Source organism: Lingula anatina, chromosome 8 (assembly GCF_051362555.1).
Source record: "Lingula anatina isolate TDL-2025a chromosome 8, LinAna3.0, whole genome shotgun sequence".
In the NCBI taxonomy this organism is placed as follows: Eukaryota; Metazoa; Brachiopoda; class Lingulata; order Lingulida; family Lingulidae; genus Lingula; species Lingula anatina.
The window spans coordinates 8230015-8245858 of record NC_141774.1 but is presented as its reverse complement, the minus strand read 5'-3'; the positions used below and the strand labels follow the sequence as shown (position 1 = coordinate 8245858).

The 15844-nt window shown below is 39.5% G+C and overlaps 4 protein-coding genes across 5 annotated transcripts in view; 1 reads left to right on the top strand and 3 right to left on the bottom strand.

Moving 5' to 3' along the window:
• Positions 1-310: 310 nt before the first annotated feature.
• LOC106158938 (arylsulfatase J-like) lies at positions 311-2771 on the bottom strand. Its single transcript, XM_013535065.2, has 4 exons — positions 2678-2771; positions 1901-2141; positions 1448-1608; positions 311-1033 (listed from the first exon to the last, which is right to left on the bottom strand). Exons 1-4 carry the CDS (start codon positions 2769-2771, stop codon positions 663-665), a joined length of 867 nt encoding a protein of 288 aa, XP_013390519.2. The 3' UTR covers positions 311-662.
• A 208-nt stretch (positions 2772-2979) lies between these two features.
• Positions 2980-5718, bottom strand: LOC106158937 (arylsulfatase B-like). The gene is made up of 4 exons (XM_086994157.1): positions 5247-5718; positions 4168-4351; positions 3244-3425; positions 2980-3111 (listed from the first exon to the last, which is right to left on the bottom strand). The coding sequence occupies exons 1-4, from the start codon at positions 5508-5510 to the stop codon at positions 2980-2982; spliced, it is 762 nt and encodes a 253-aa protein (XP_086850283.1). The 5' UTR covers positions 5511-5718.
• LOC106150373 (arylsulfatase I-like) overlaps positions 4525-15844 on the top strand; it is a 25050-nt gene continuing 13730 nt past the window's right edge. The window contains exons 1-3 of one of the 2 annotated variants that reach the window (XM_087019289.1): positions 4525-4622; positions 15000-15183; positions 15526-15704. In XM_087019289.1, the coding sequence (XP_086875415.1) occupies positions 15027-15183; positions 15526-15704 (336 nt within the window). In that variant the 5' untranslated portion in view covers positions 4525-4622; positions 15000-15026. Of the gene's footprint in view, positions 4623-13872; positions 14239-14999; positions 15184-15525; positions 15705-15844 lie in introns of those variants that run through there. The other variant, XM_087019288.1, reaches the window with a different exon arrangement.
• Positions 7286-13554, bottom strand: LOC106158940 (arylsulfatase J). Its single transcript, XM_013535068.2, has 9 exons — positions 13529-13554; positions 12377-12663; positions 11634-11817; positions 11030-11211; positions 10771-10885; positions 10429-10524; positions 9958-10198; positions 9506-9666; positions 7286-7811 (listed from the first exon to the last, which is right to left on the bottom strand). Exons 2-9 carry the CDS (start codon positions 12638-12640, stop codon positions 7441-7443), a joined length of 1614 nt encoding a protein of 537 aa, XP_013390522.2. The 5' UTR covers positions 12641-12663; positions 13529-13554; the 3' UTR covers positions 7286-7440.

Genomic DNA, 15844 nt, shown 5'->3' with positions numbered 1-15844 from the left:
CTTGGTTTCTTTAAAGGTCCGGTGAGACAGGAATTGTCAAGGAATGGAAGTGCGAGGTTCCACATGCACAGGTCAGGGTTAGTCGGTCGTATTGGGACTAATACTTATTATATGGGATGAATGTCATCTGTACAAACTGTACTACGGTTCCTAGCGGAATACAAATCGTGCCATAGCGGGCTCGAATTTTGATTCAGAATTGATCTTTTCCAAGCCAAACCGGAGGTTCCTTCGATTCGATTTCACAGCCACCGCCATTTAATTCATTGTCATTTCTCTATGAACAAAATTAAGAATACAGTGTATGTATATGTTTGTTAAATATAAATTAACAGTAAATAACCGTTAACTAATCATTTTCTCATAGTCTGATATGTATGGAATTATTTTCTAAAAAGATTTTCTTTTAAAGACATTAGAAACAAGTGCCAGTTGGTAGTTAGTAGGCATCATTTTCTATTTGCTTGGTATATATCAATTGAAGGGTTAGGCGTAGTAATTCCTTTTTTAATTGTTCATCTACGTCACTGAAAGATTATTACTGTATATATCACTTGTGCGTAATTTCAACAATGAGCCATATTCTGACATAACTCCTTGATTTGATGAAACCTATTAAAATACTGGTATTAGAGGGCCGGGTAAGTCTAAACTTCAATGACTCATACCAATGCATTAAGAGCCGTTAAAACAAAGAAACAAATCCAGAAGCAATGATTAGCACTTTCAGAAATTGAACCACTAGTAGGATAAACGGCCGGACCCCAAACGCCATTCTGTAATGCTGCATTTAGGGCTGGATCTGGGTCGGGGCATATTGTAAGTGGTGCCATCTGCCGGATAGCTTCTAGTCTGTCCAACAGGAGGCGCACTACATCCGGGTACTTTTCTGACACGTCATATTGCTCATACGGGTCTTTAGTAATGTTGTACAGCCACACGTTCTTGTCAAAGGACACGTTCTGGATGCTGGGGTCGATTCCAATGATTTCAAGTTCCACTGGTTCTCCATCAATATACTGTATGACGAGAGCTATAGGAAAACATATATAGGGCCTATATACTGTATATTAAAAAAGAAACGGTTTATATGAAATGTCTATCAGTGTACATTCCCAATGCTAAGGCTATTCTTACTCGTTTTTTTTTTTTTTTTTTTTTTTTTTTTTTTTTTTTTTTTTTTTTTTTTTTTTTTCTTATACCTGCAATAACTGGAACGTTATATGTAAACAGCAAAAAAATCAAAGAGAGATTTTAAGTGCCCCACACACACATGCAGTTACAGAAGTAGTAGGCCTAGGCCTAAGATTACACATACAAACATACAAATTTAAATTAATAAACTAATTAGGTGGAGGACATGAAAAAGTAAGGAATGGCAAAAGTCGTATCTTAAGCGTAGGATATCTCTTTTCGTGGTTTCTTTTATTTATTTATTTATTTATACCTGGAGACCCCGTGATGATTTTCCAATCTCCGCGTCTTAGAGACGCCCTCTGCGAGGTGTCAAAGGTGTCGCTGTAAAGTGGGCGTCCTCGAGGGGGGTACCACGACGGACAAGTTATCAGCTCATGGACGACCTCGTATCTGTGACCTGTTTTTCCGGTACTGAAAGTGGTGGTCGAATTAAAGTCAAAATGGTTGTGTTTTTGTGACCAAAGAACTGTTTTTCCAAAGTAATTCGCGCAGAGAAATGCGCGTGCAATGGATTCTGGTTTGATGTTGGAGAAAAGTAAGCTATTTTAAGATCAATCACATGTGCTAGGGACACTTTCATTAAAAACAGATTGGTGATGCATACTATAAAAAGAAAAAAAATGAAGTCGAAACCACGCAAGCAAGCAAATGGTAATGATGACTACAATTACAAATATCACGTAAGAAATTCGTTTCAAGGCACCTCAAAGTATTCCAAACGTCAAACCCATCTAATCCAAGATTTTTAACATCTACTCCCGCTAATCCGAGCAGTGTCGGACACCAATCTGTGATGGTAATGAGGTCACGAACGGTTCTTCCCGGTTTCTGTAGCAGTTTACTCCATACAAAAGCTGGCACTTTCATCCCACCTTCCCAGAGAGATCCTTTGATGCCCCGGTAGGGGGTGTTGTCAGCGCCCTGTTTTGGGGCACCGCCATTGTCTGAAATACACCGCAAAACTTCTTAGACATCAGTGGTGAATTGTTGGTTGGTCATTCAGTTGTAAACAAAAAAGTTTTATCTTAGTCTGTTTCATCTCCTGTGCGTAAAAATACCACCTGTTATTACAGCAACTAATACAGAGACATCGGTGGTGAATTGTTTTCGCGTTAACTGTTTAGGGACTATTCCCACAGATATTTAGATCTATCTATCTAACTGGGGAGTCTCATTAAATTGCTTTCAACTTGGCTGGCTTAAATGTCTGTCGCGCCTAGCAAAGCTGTTAGGGGGTAATTATCTTTATCCTAGCTGATTCGGTAGGCGTGACAGACATTTAAGCCTCTTGAGCTGATAGCAATGTATTCAGCTTGAACCCCCCCCCCCCCAGGGAGTTAGGTCGATCCAGATGGATCAATCTAAGTATGAGAACCCAGTCTTAGTCATTCAGCTGTGTTTTGCACAAAAGTTTTTTAATATATTACATCTCCCGCGCATCAAAATACTTTCTGTTACACCATTAACAAACGCCACCTACCGGAAGAGAATACAATCACGGAGTTCTCAAGCATACCCCGCTGTATCAAACTCTCCACAATATCGGATACTGCCTTGTCCAAAGCGGACACCATACCTAGAAAAAAAAACATTACAGACAGTTTGACCAGGATGCTACAATATGATAAAGGCTTATAAAAACACGTAAGATGAGACTGACAAAGAAAGAAAAAAAATGATCACAAATGACCACACGCAACTACAGTGGTGAGGTTACATGTGCTAGAACCTGCGAATATAAACGAGAGATAAGCTCTTGAAAATGCTCAGATTTAACTCCTTTCAGACAATTAACGCACCTAAATACGTTTTTCTCACGCCACTCGGAACTAACCCATCATATAGGCTTTCAAATCTTTTTGGCACTTGAACCGGTTCGTGAACGAGTTGGAATGGCATGTACAAAAACAAAGGCTGCAAAAGTGGATGAAATACCTATCATGGCACAACCAAACGTTTGTAAAATAACATTAAATTTGAAAATTAAAGTTAATCATGTATCATATAAAAAGACCTTTCTCCACTGTAGCGATCCCCTGTACTTACCTGATTGGTATTGTGATGGCGTATGATATCTGTTGCCACGCGAGAGTATATCTCTGTTGCGTACACGCCGTATTTGGACCGATCTGGCACAGTCCCGTTCCAAAGGTCAAGGCCACAGACACCAGGAAATACCGAGAAACAACTTCTGTGGGAATAGAAGTCTGTGCCTCCGCCGTATATCCCTAAATGGGATATAATCATGAAATCTTAGGCAGCATTCACGACCAATGTTGGTCCGCGGACTAACAGATCCGCGGATCAAATATGGCCGACCCATTTGAAAGCTTGTCGCGTATTCCCCACAGGGAATGTATTCAGTGGCTATTAGGGGATTATGGGAAACCCTTTCGAATGCGGATCATATTGTTCTGAATGCGTCTTTAGAGCTCATGATCAGTTCCGTTGGGAGCCAACCTCGCGTTCCAAACCACCCTATATAAGACTATGTGCATATCTAGCAGGCATTTATGGAAATTTGACAGCGAAAACGCCGAAGCTGGCCCTTGGCCTGAATAAATCTAATGGAGTTAGGACACTTTGACTTACAGCTACCTGTTTTTCAACACCGGTATAAAGCAACTGGTTAATCAATCAACCAGCAGAAATCTATATTATGTACAGTCTTAATGTAGTATCTTGTGTTTCAGAGATAACTTCTAAACTGTAGCATTCCGTTGCCGTTTAAAGAAGGAACTCGAAACGGCAAAGGTTTTCGTTTAGAGGTTTGTTTGAAGTTATCTCTGAAGCTCAGGCTAGGGTGGCAGTTAGTGGTATGTATACAGTGTATATAGAGCCTATAACGATACTGTACATGTATCACACCCTGAAAAAGACTTCTTACAAGATAAAAAAATTCTAAAATAGAAATAATTAACTCTACACTGAGTTAAGGTCTTGCTAAAAGAAACCTGTGTCGTAACTCACCATAGAAGCTGTCAAATCCTCTGTGCGTTGGGGTATGTTTGTACGTGTAGTGCCCTAGATGCCACTTCCCGACCATGTGGGTGGCGTATCCCCTCTCTTTCAGCCTCTGCGGGAGAAGCTTCTCCGTCAAAGGCATGCCCACGGGATCGCCATGCGTGAAGACAGCCGACAGACCGGTAGTAGCCTAGAAACCGTGGAAACAATTAAAACATACATAGTCAGAAAGTTTTCATTTATGACAGATCCTGAAATTTGATTTACCTGTCGACTGTTTCGTCTGTTCACTCTGACAGACTTGGTCACAACTGAATTCTCAAACCCACCCGGGGGGAGGGGGGCGAGAAGAACTAACAAGTCATCATCAAGACTGATGTAATTACCTGTTCACCTTCACCTGAACAGGTAATTCAGTTGTGACCAAGTCTGTCAGAGTGAACAGACGAAACAGTCAACAGGTAAATCAAGTTTCAGTATCTATCATAAATGAAAACTTTCTGACTATCAAATCTAAGATCCAATGAAACTATTTTCACAATTACAACATACATGTATAGATACTAGTATTAGTTTGCTAACTACTTAACTAATTAACTGACTAACCAAATGAATAAATAAACAGATAAGGAACTAACTGCAAATGAATTAATAGATAAATACAGAAAGATGCGCAAAGAGACGGATACATCAGTAATTGTAATATATGAATGATTATTCAAATGGGTTAGACAATTAAACTGATTACATTGACTGCGTCTTGGTGAGAATCCCCGCTGAGATAGAGCGACTCTGTTAGTACTATATCTTCAGTTGTGAACACAGCCTAAGACCCCATTCTCAGAGATTAGATCGATCTACTTTAGATCGAACTAACTCCCTGGGGGTTCACGCTAAAAAGCTGTCAGCCGTGCAGGCACGAAAGTTAATTACCCCCTTACAGCTTATAGTAGGCGGGACGGACATTTAAGCCGGATTATCTGACAGTAATCTAGTGAGACTCCCCGCGGGGATAGATCGATCTAAAAGCTTTGGGAATACGCCCTAAGGGACGTGAAAATATGGTGGAAATTCAAACCACTCACCGCATTCCGACCCGTTAACAATTCTCCTCTGCTTGGAGTACACGAGGACTTGGCGTAATAATTCTCCAGTTTGACTCCCTCCCTAGCCAGTCTATCCAGGGTTGGTGATTTCACCTGGTTGTTATGGTAACCTATGTCATTCCAACCCATGTCGTCTGCTAGGAACAAGACAATGTGCGGCGGTGTGGCGGAAACAGCCGAACAAATCCGATGCAGCAAAACCCAAGCAAGAACCGATGGAATGACAGAAGTCAACCCCATCATGGAAACCGTTTACTTCTCTAAATCGAGAAAGCGTCTCTTGGCCAGATCTTAATGCAACATCAGTTTACCTCAGCGCCGATAGATGCTATTGCAGGTCGGTAGCTGAGAGCTGAAGCTTTAGGTAAACAGATTTAGATAAACAGTTTTTATAACAAGGAACAGATGGCCAAAATGCTAATTAAGTGCTGACATGTGCGGAATTTCGATGTGCTAATTTTGACCCAAAACACACTACCAGATGTATTACCTGTCCCTGTAAACCATACACAGGCACACGCGCATGCACAAATAATAATGAATAATAATAATAATTAAGTGGTCGCGTTCTCTTTGTCATGCAAACGCTGTAGGCCTTTCCCCTTAATTATTGAGGGTACCGGAAGAGGCAGGATTGTGTCGGAAGTGACGTGTAGTGGTGTAAGACTTGAAGCTGAGTAGTCATTTTTAGCTGGAGGTGAACGGGAGTGAAGATGTGGGTTCAGAGAGAAAAGCATTTTTTTCCAACAACACAGCGAGTTAACATTTTTTCTTTTGGTATTTTGAGCAGAAAATACTTGTAGAAATAATAGGTACATGATATGAAAACGTGTTACGATACTTGAAGGTGTGAAATTTTGCTTAATTTGAAGTCATTTTGTTTTGAAATATATGCTGCATCGACCATGAGCGCGTCAAAGAGCGTCAAGGGAAAAGAATTCCCGCGAGGCTGTACATCGTTGTAACATGTAAATTAAACTTTATTTTAGATACAAAGTGTTTTATTCATACATATTTTTGTAAATGTGTTTTTTAACAACAATGATATTAACATGTTATTAAGGTTAAGGCTTAAGAATAGCACAGCGATCGTTACAATCAAGGAAACGCACACGCACGCATACAAACACACACACACACACACACACACAGTGCCCCCCACCCCCTTTTCTGGATATTTCCGATCTACTACTGCCAAATGAACAATTTGTTAATTTCTCATCAGGTCCATCCTGCTCTCCATAATAAAATAGGTCCACAAGTTTATATTTCTATCATTTATCATTATCTGAAGACCAATTATATTTTCAACAGCCTGTTCTATTACAATTTCACGTATTAAAAGCTAAATTGAAAGATTGCTTTCGTACAGTAAACGTATCAAATTAATATGAAATTCTTTTAAGGATGTTGGGCAGAAACTTGAGGGGGAACTTTCGAATGAACGAAATATGTTAAAACGTACCAGAAAAGTTGCCTTAAGGGGGCATTTTCTGAAAAAATACATGTAGTGGGCCTTTTATGTAAAACTAGGCCTTTGTTTCTTTAAAGGTCCGGTGTGACAGGTATTGCAGTTCTAGGAATGGAAGTCCGCGGATCCATATGATAAGAACTGGTAAGGGTTAGTAGCAAGTATTGGGGTTAGTATATGTATATTGGACGAATTCCACCTGTACACAGTAATGGGGAACTGCCTACGGTTGCTAGCGGACTACAATTCCTATCACACCGGGATCAAATTTTTATTCAAAATTTACCTTTTCCAAGTCAAAAACGCATCTTACTCTCGTCTATGTCTCTATATACAAAATTAAGAAAATATATGTTAGATAAATATAAATAAACACTAAGGAACCGTTAACGTATCAATTTTTTGTAGTCTGATACGTAAGGAATTATTTTCCAAAAAGAAAAGGTCTTTTCAAGACATTACCAACAAGTGCCAGTTAGTAGTTCAATATTTTTCATATCTTTTTTTATTTGCTTGGCATATATCAATTGCAGAGTTAGGCAAAGTCATTTCTTTAAAGGATGCCCTTTATTACTTTTTTCTCTTTGTACGTAATTAAATCAATGAGCTATATTCTGACATAACTACTTGATTTCATTTGGTAAATCGTATTAAAAGACTTGTTCTAGCTAGTCCACCGGTACTTTTTAACTTTAAATAGTCTCACATTAATACATTAAAAGCCGTTGAGGCGAGGAAATAAAGCCAAAAGTAACGATTAGCACTTTCAGACATTGAACCACTAGTAGGATAAACGGCCGGACCCCAAACACCATTCTGTGTTGCTGCATTTAGGGCTGGATCTGGGTCGGGCCATATTGTAGGTGGTGCCATCTGCCGGATAGTTTCTAGTCTGTCCAACATGAGGCGCACTACATCCGGGTATTTTTCTGAAACGTCATATTGCTCAAACGGGTCTTTAGTAATGTTGTACAGCCACACGTTCTTGCTAAGGGACACGTTCTGGATGCTGGGGTCGATTCCAATGATTTCAAGTTCCACTGGTTCTCCATCGACATACTCTGTGACAAAAGCTATATTAGGAAAAACATATATTAAAAAAGAAACGTTTTAATATAAAATGTCCATATAGGTTCATTTCCCACGCGAGGGCCTTTTTTACTCGTTTCTTTCCCGTTTTTTTCTTTAATTTTTGTATTCCTTATACCTGTAAAACATTTTAAGTGTCACACACACATGCAGTTACAGTACCCTCTACCAGGGCGACTGATAGATTTTTACGGATATTCACAGATATGTCTCTAGCTAGATAGATTGTCATTTTAACTCTAAGTCACCCTGTACAGAAATGCCATCTGAAAGCAATTATCTTTTCCCGCGCGCAGAGGGCTTTATTCTCGCTCTGCTTGAGCTTCGCTTCGCGACGATGTGCTAACTGCACGTTACGTGTCTAGGCTCTGCTGTCTGCAAAAACCAGTCACGTGGTTGGAAGGGGTTTCCCGAAGTGAGCCGTATCCCACAATTCCGTACTGCATCTTTAAAAAAAAGGCGGCTATCACGCCCGGTGTTTCCTCACATACCGGTCGGTACGTCAATTAATTTTTCAAATTTCTTCCCATCGGTACGCTCCATTTCCACCCAGTACGCTTATTAATTTTTCAAAAATCTACCACCCGGTATGTTTATTAAATACCTATCGTACCGGTGGGAAAATATACAAGTACAAGTCAAGTTTTTTATTTTCCTAAATTTAAGTATAATGAGAAGAAATATCGGTGCAGCTACTGTTTCTCCTCAACAGTGACAACTACTCATGTATATCGATCGAATGATGTAATGTCGCAAGGTGATAGGATCATATTTATAGCTAAGAAGGTCATTTCAAGTGCAGCAAAGAAGTTGTGTCTGTTTTCAAACGTCAATTATTTCATGCCGATTTATGATATAAACGATGTTAAAAATCACACTTCTATGTAAGTTTAACCCTTAGGAGTTTACAGGTATGCAAAACAAACCTTAGGCCTATATCTGAGAATAAATTTAGGCCTACTTTGAATAACGTCTCCGTATGACTGTCGGAGGCGGCTTCGGACCCTGGCGATTATTAAATTTAACTCACGGCAAAATTTTTTATTTTTTGAAAACAAATTAGATATCCTGTTTTTAAGATAAATAAATTATAATACTGAGTGAGTTTTACCTGGTGAAAGTTTTTTTAACACTGATAAATAGCTAGTTTTTTTTCTTTCTCATCTTTATTTTTATTTATTTATTTCATTTTTTTTTTTTGGGGGGGGGGGGGGGGGGGGCGGGGGGAGGAGTGGTGTGAAGGTTTTTTCCGGGCAGTACACTGGGGGCTATTTTTATCTGTGTCAGAAGAGCAAGTGATTAAGGTCAGAGCAATTAACTGTCTTGATTGCTGTCATGCAGACTTAGACTGGACCTCCCAAGTGGCAGTGCCTGAGCAGTTATGCAATCAATTACCAGCCATGTAATCAACCTTGAGATTTCTGTACAGGGTGACTTAGAGTTAAAATGACAATCTATCTAGCTAGAGACATATCTGTGAATATCCGTAAAAATCTATCAGTCGCCCTGGTAGAGGGTACAGTTACAGCACATGTACAATAACATACATATATACAAACTTGCAAAACAAGGTGGAGAAAATGAGAAAATGATGAATGGCAAAATCGTATCTAAATCGTAGGATATCTCTTTTCTTGGTTTTCTTTGATTTATTTAATTTTTTATTTACTATTACTACCTGCAGTCCCCGTGATGATTTTCCAATCCCCACGTCTTAGAGACGCCCTCTGTGAGGTGTCAAAGGTGTCGTTGTAAAGCGGGCGTCCTCGAGGGGGGTACCACGACGAGGGAGATATCAGTTCATGGATGACCTCGTATCTGTGACCCGTTTTTCCGGAACTGAAAGTGGCGGTCGAGTTAAAGACTAAACGGTTGTATTTTTGAGACCAAAGAAATATATATCCAAAGTAATTCGCGCAGAGATATCCTGGATTCTGGTTGGATGATGGAAAAATATATACGTAAGCTCTTAAACAATCAAATGTGCTAGATAAACTTTCATTAATAAAAGCAAAGATTTGTGATGCATGCTATAAAAAAGCAAAAAACTTAAGTCGAAATCACCCACGCAAGCAGATGGAAGTGATGACCACAAATTTTCAATTATCACCTAGGAAAAGTGTCACCCACCTTAAAGTATTCCAAACATCAAATCCATCTAATCCAAGATTTTCAACATCTACTCCCGCTAATCCGAGCAATGTTGGACACCAATCTGTGATGGTAATGAGGTCACGAACGGTTCTTCCCGGTTTCTGTAGCAGTTTACTCCATACAAAAGCTGGCACTTTTATCCCACCTTCCCAGAGAGACCCCTTGATGCCCCTGTAGGGACCGTTGTCAGCGCCCTGTTTTGGAGCACCGCCATTGTCTGAAAAATATCGCAAAACATCTACGACAACAGTGGTGAGTTGTTGGTTAGACTTAATCTTTCAGTTGTATTGTAAACAGAAAAGTTTTAGCCGGCTAAGCTGAAAGTAACTTAGTGAGACTCCCCACGGGGAAAGATCGATCTAAAATCTGTGGGAATGCAGTCTTAGTCTATTTCATCTCCAGCGCGTTAAAATACTATCTGTTACAGCAGCAACAAACGCCACCTACCGGATGAAAATACAATCAAGGAGTTCTCAAGCATATCCCGCTGTATCAAACTCTCCACAATATCGGATACTGCCTTGTCCAAAGCGGACACCATACCTAGAAAAAAAAAAAAAAAGAAAATAAAACATTACAGACAGTTTGACCAGGATGCTACAATATAGTAGAGGGTTACAAAAACCACGTAAGATGAGACTGACAAGGAAAGAAAAATAATGATCACACAATGATCACAGGCAACTACAGTGGTGAGATTACATGTGCTAGAACCTGCGAATATAAACGAAAGATAATCTCTTGAAAATACGCAGATCCGCTTCCTTTCAGGATAGACAATGAACGTACCTAAATACGTTTTCCTCAAGCCATTCGGAACTAACCCATCGTATAGGCTTTCGAATCTCTGCGGGACTTGAACCGGTTCGTGAACGAGTTGGAATGGCATGTACAAAAACAAAGGCTGCAAAAGTGGATGAAATACCTTTCATGGCACAACAAAACGTTGGTAAAATAACATTAAAAATAACATTAAATTTGAAAACTAAACTTTATTATGTATGATATGAAAAGACGACTCTTCACTGTAGCGATCCCCTGTACTTACCTGATTGGTATTGTGCTGGCGTATGATATCTGTTGCCACGCGAGAGTATATCTCTGTTGCGAACACGCCGTATTTGGACCGATCTGGCACCGTCCCGTTCCAAAGGTCAAGGCCGCAGACACCAGGAAATGCAGAGAGACAATTTTTGTGGGAATAGAAGTCTGTGCCTCCGCCGTATATCCCTAAATAGGAAAAAAATCGTAAAATCTAAGGCCGTATTCACAACAGCCGACTAAGTAGTCCGCGGATCAAATATGGCCGTCCTACTTGAATGCTTGTTGCGCTACCCCCACAGAGAATCTATTCAGTGTCTATATAAGGATTATGCGGCAAGCTTTCAAGTGGGTATGCCATATTTGATCCACGGATTTGTTAGTCCGCGGATCGTCTTGTTCTGAATGCGCCTTTAGTACCTAGAACTTCAATATTAGTCTCAATTCGACGGTGAAAAGTAATGGTTTGTAATGGTATACATACAGTGTATATAGAGGCTATAACGATATTGTACCAGTATCATACACTGAAGAAGACTTCTTACACTGAAGTAGAAATAACTCTACACTGAATTAAGGTCTTGCTGGAAGAGATCTCTGTTGTAACTTACCGTAGAAGCTGTCAAAGCCTCTATACGTTGGGGTATGTTTGTACGTGTAGTGCCCTAGATGCCACTTCCCGACCATGTGGGTGGCGTATCCCCTCTCTTTTAGCCTCTGGGGGAGTAGTTTCTCCGTCAAAGGCATGCCCACGGGATAGCCATGCATGTAGGCAACCGACAGACCGGTGGTTACCTAGAAATCGTTGACATTACTAAAGTTATACATGTATATACAATTATTAGTTTGATAACTAACTGACTAATTAACTAACTGACTGACTTTCAAACTAACTAACTAACTAACTAACTAATTGGCTGACTGACCAACTAAATGACTAAATGAACAGATAAAAAAACTAATTGTAAATAAATGGATAAGGAAGAAAAGATATGCTAAGAGACGGGTACATCAGTTATTGAAGTGTATGAATTAAAATACACATGGGTGATTGAGGTTACTCTTGAAAAACGGGAAAGACCAAAGAGAGAGAGAGAAAGAGGGTGAAAGAGAGAAATTAACAGAGAAAGAGAAATGAACAGAGAGAAAGGGAAAGATAGAGAAAAAATGAACAGAGAGAGAGAGAGAGAGAGAGAGAGGATGGAAATGATCAGTGAGAGAGACAAAGAAAGAGAGATGGTGTTGGAGATGCATATGAGAGAGTGGGATCTGATGCAGAGGAACTGAAGTGATAGCTTGGGTGGTACATGTTGATAGGGAACGCGAAAATGGGGTGGAAATTCAAACCACTCACCGCATCCCGACCTGTTAAAAGTTCTCCTCTGCTTGGAGTACACACGGACTTCGCGTAATAATTCTCCAGTTTGACTCCCTCACTAGCCAGTCTATCCAGGGTTGGCGATTTCACCTGGTTGTTATGGTAACCTATGTCATTCCATCCCATGTCGTCTGCCAGGAACAAGACAATGTGCGGCGGTGTGGTGGAAACAGCCGAACAAATCCGATGCAGCAAAACCCAAGCAAGAACTAATGGAATGACAGGAGTCCACCTCATCATGGAAATCGCTTACTTCTCTAAGTCTAGAAAGACACTGCTATATTAGTTCTCGTATTTCTAACTAAGAATGTTATTCTAAATTTGGTAATTGTATTTGGTACATTGCCCTTGGTGGCTTCAAAAAACACCGTGTTAACAAAACTGAGGGGCGCCACTTAAATCTGCGTTTTTACAGCTTGTTTTAAAGAATAAACAAATACTATTCTCTTTCGCATTTCTGGGGTTGGCATACGTGTCTCTGCTTAACATCAAATCTAGAAAATGGTTGGTTTTCTTCTTAACTTATTCAGGTTTGTTTTGTCTGTGCACGTGTATACAGTGACTGTATCTGGAAAAAAGTGCTTCTGTTTCGTTGATATGGCAAAGTTAAGGCAATTAAAAAAAAAAAAAACAACAACTTACGGATGTTAAATATAAATTCGTGGAAGAATTCCAAATGTTGAGTATAGATGGCTTATTAGAGCCCCTGTGCAGGCCTATATATATATCAGTGTACATAGTGTGATTTGCGTTTATGCTTGACTGTTTTTTCTTCTATCATATTACGGAGCATGTTTAAAAACCCAATGCACGTGCACTATATTATATCACATATTATATCACATATCACATATTATATCACATATTATACCACATATCACATATTATATTACATATTATATCACATATCACATATTAAATCACATATTATATCACATATCACATATTATATCACAAAATTTATGTACCAGCGCAGGTATCATATGAATTTCATTGGATTGCTAAAGGCACGCACTATCTCTATTATTTATCCATGTGCATTTTACCAGCTCGATCGGTCTAGTGCAAAAAGTATTTATAAACAGTTCTTAAGTTTTCATTTACGATAGATACACATATTTGATTTACCTGTTGACTGTTTCGTCTGTTCACTCTGACAGATTTGGTAACAACTGAATAACCTGTTCAAGGTGAAAGTGAAAAAACTGAACAGGTAATACAAACTGAGATCCAATGAAATTACAGTATTTCCATAGTTTTAATAAAGTATATATACAGTTTCCGTCATAAAAAGAAGGCCTGTGTTTTTTTACCGGTTTTCATATGAACTCTACCTCGCTAAGCATGTAGGAAAAAGGGGACATGTAAGCTGAACAATGCCAGTGACCCGTATCGGAGGCATCACGTACTTAATATAGAATTAGAAAATGCCCTAATGGTGCCCTATATGTATACGGTGCGGGTCAACACATTGTTTAACACGGGGCGTTTTTGCAGAATATGAAAAGAAGTGCTTTTGTTCAACGTTATAGGTTTTGTCAGGGAATACATACCGCAACCAAGTCTCTGCCGTGGTAAAGATGGAGCTTATTATTTCTGTGTTGATTATTATGTTGTGTTTGCTTGGAGATAGTGTGAGAGGGGCTGGGAAGAGACCTCCACACATCGTCGTGTTCCTAGCAGACGACATGGGTTGGAACGACGTAGGTTACCATAACAACCAGGTGAAATCACCAACCCTGGATCGCCTGGCCAGGGAGGGAGTGAAACTGGAGAATTATTACGCCAAGTCCGTGTGTACTCCAAGCAGAGGAGAACTGTTAACAGGTCGGAATGCGGTGAGCTCTTTCTTTATCTCTCACTGTTAATTTCCATCCTCTCTCTCTCTCTCTCTCTCTGTATGTGTGTGTGTCATTCTGGCCACTTTCCGCTTATTCATCCCTTTACTCTCAAATCATTTCTTTCTGTCCTGCTATCTCTTTATTTCTTTCCTTTATTTCACTCTACACTGTATATATTTCGCTTTTACTACGAGAGCTTACGAGATTGCATTAGATGTTTGTAAAAATTGCATAGTTAAATCACTAGATATGTTTATATAGTTAAATTACAGTCCTCTACACAGCATACGAATTCGCTATTGTTATAGAGCCCATCTCAGGCCTTATCGTTAATTCAAGCCTTGCATATGGTCTAGGCAAAGCTAATTTGGAGTTTCTTTATCCATTAAATGGCAATTGATGGGATTTACCCACCAAAATGGATTTTTCCGGGGAAATTAGCCATTTTCTAGCACTCACAAACCACTAATCTATCCCTTTCTCTACTTGAATTCGACCTTTAAGTGAATTTATAAAGGTTGACGTATTTTAAAAAGGCCAGTCATTATTAGGCCTACCAGGGACCATCTTCCTAAGCTCCGATGGAAGTATCAACATATAGCACGCTCCGCAATAAATTCTTTAAGGAGTTAAATCGTTTTTAAGGCGTATGTAAAGTAGTATAAGTGCATGTGGATGGCAAAAATAAACATTTGGAGGATTTTCAGACCCATGAAGTGTACCTTTAACATCAAATTACCAGTAATTTATATTTTCAGGCTTGGACAGGCCTCTCTTTGCCATACATGCAAGGAATGCCTATGGCACTGCCGCTGAACGAGACTTTACTTCCACAGCGGCTCAAGGAGAGAGGTTACCGAACCCACATGGTCGGCAAGTGGCACATTGGTCACTACACTTGGAAGAACACTCCTCTTTACAGGGGATTTGATAGTTTCTATGGTAAGATTCCTCTAGATATATTCTCCTCCCCCCCCTCTCTCTCTCCCTCTCTCTCTCTCTCTCTCTCTCCTGAAGCCGATTTCGTGCTTTTGAAAACTAAAGTTGCTATACTGATGAGTCAGGATGACATTTTCGTAAATTATTCAGTTTATTTAATCATTTAATAGTTTATTTATCTCCCGGAATATGCGTTTTATAGCTGGGGCTATAATTGCAGAGAAAATGATTTACTGACAAATTTATCTTTATATGTATGTAGTTCAGTTAGACATATAAGAGAGCGAGATTTTTTTATGGTTTCGACACTTTGGTATAAAAAACCCTTATCTTCTCGTTCATAAGGTATTTTCGGCGCCGCGAATGACTACTTTACTCACACGGACTGCTTGTCCATGTTTGGTCAGTGTGGTCTTGACCTTTGGAACGGGAGCAGGCCGGATTGGACCAAAAACAGGACTTTTGCCACGTATATCTACACCGACGTGGCCAAGGACATCATTAATAAACACGGTACTGATAAGGTGAGTCTATATTTTTGTGTTGATTTTCCATTATTTAATATCTGCCTATATACTCCTATACTAGTATTGATTTTCCTAGAATGTAAAACAACGCATTGACGTAATTTGAGTTTGCTTTTTCAATCCGAAATCACCAATAA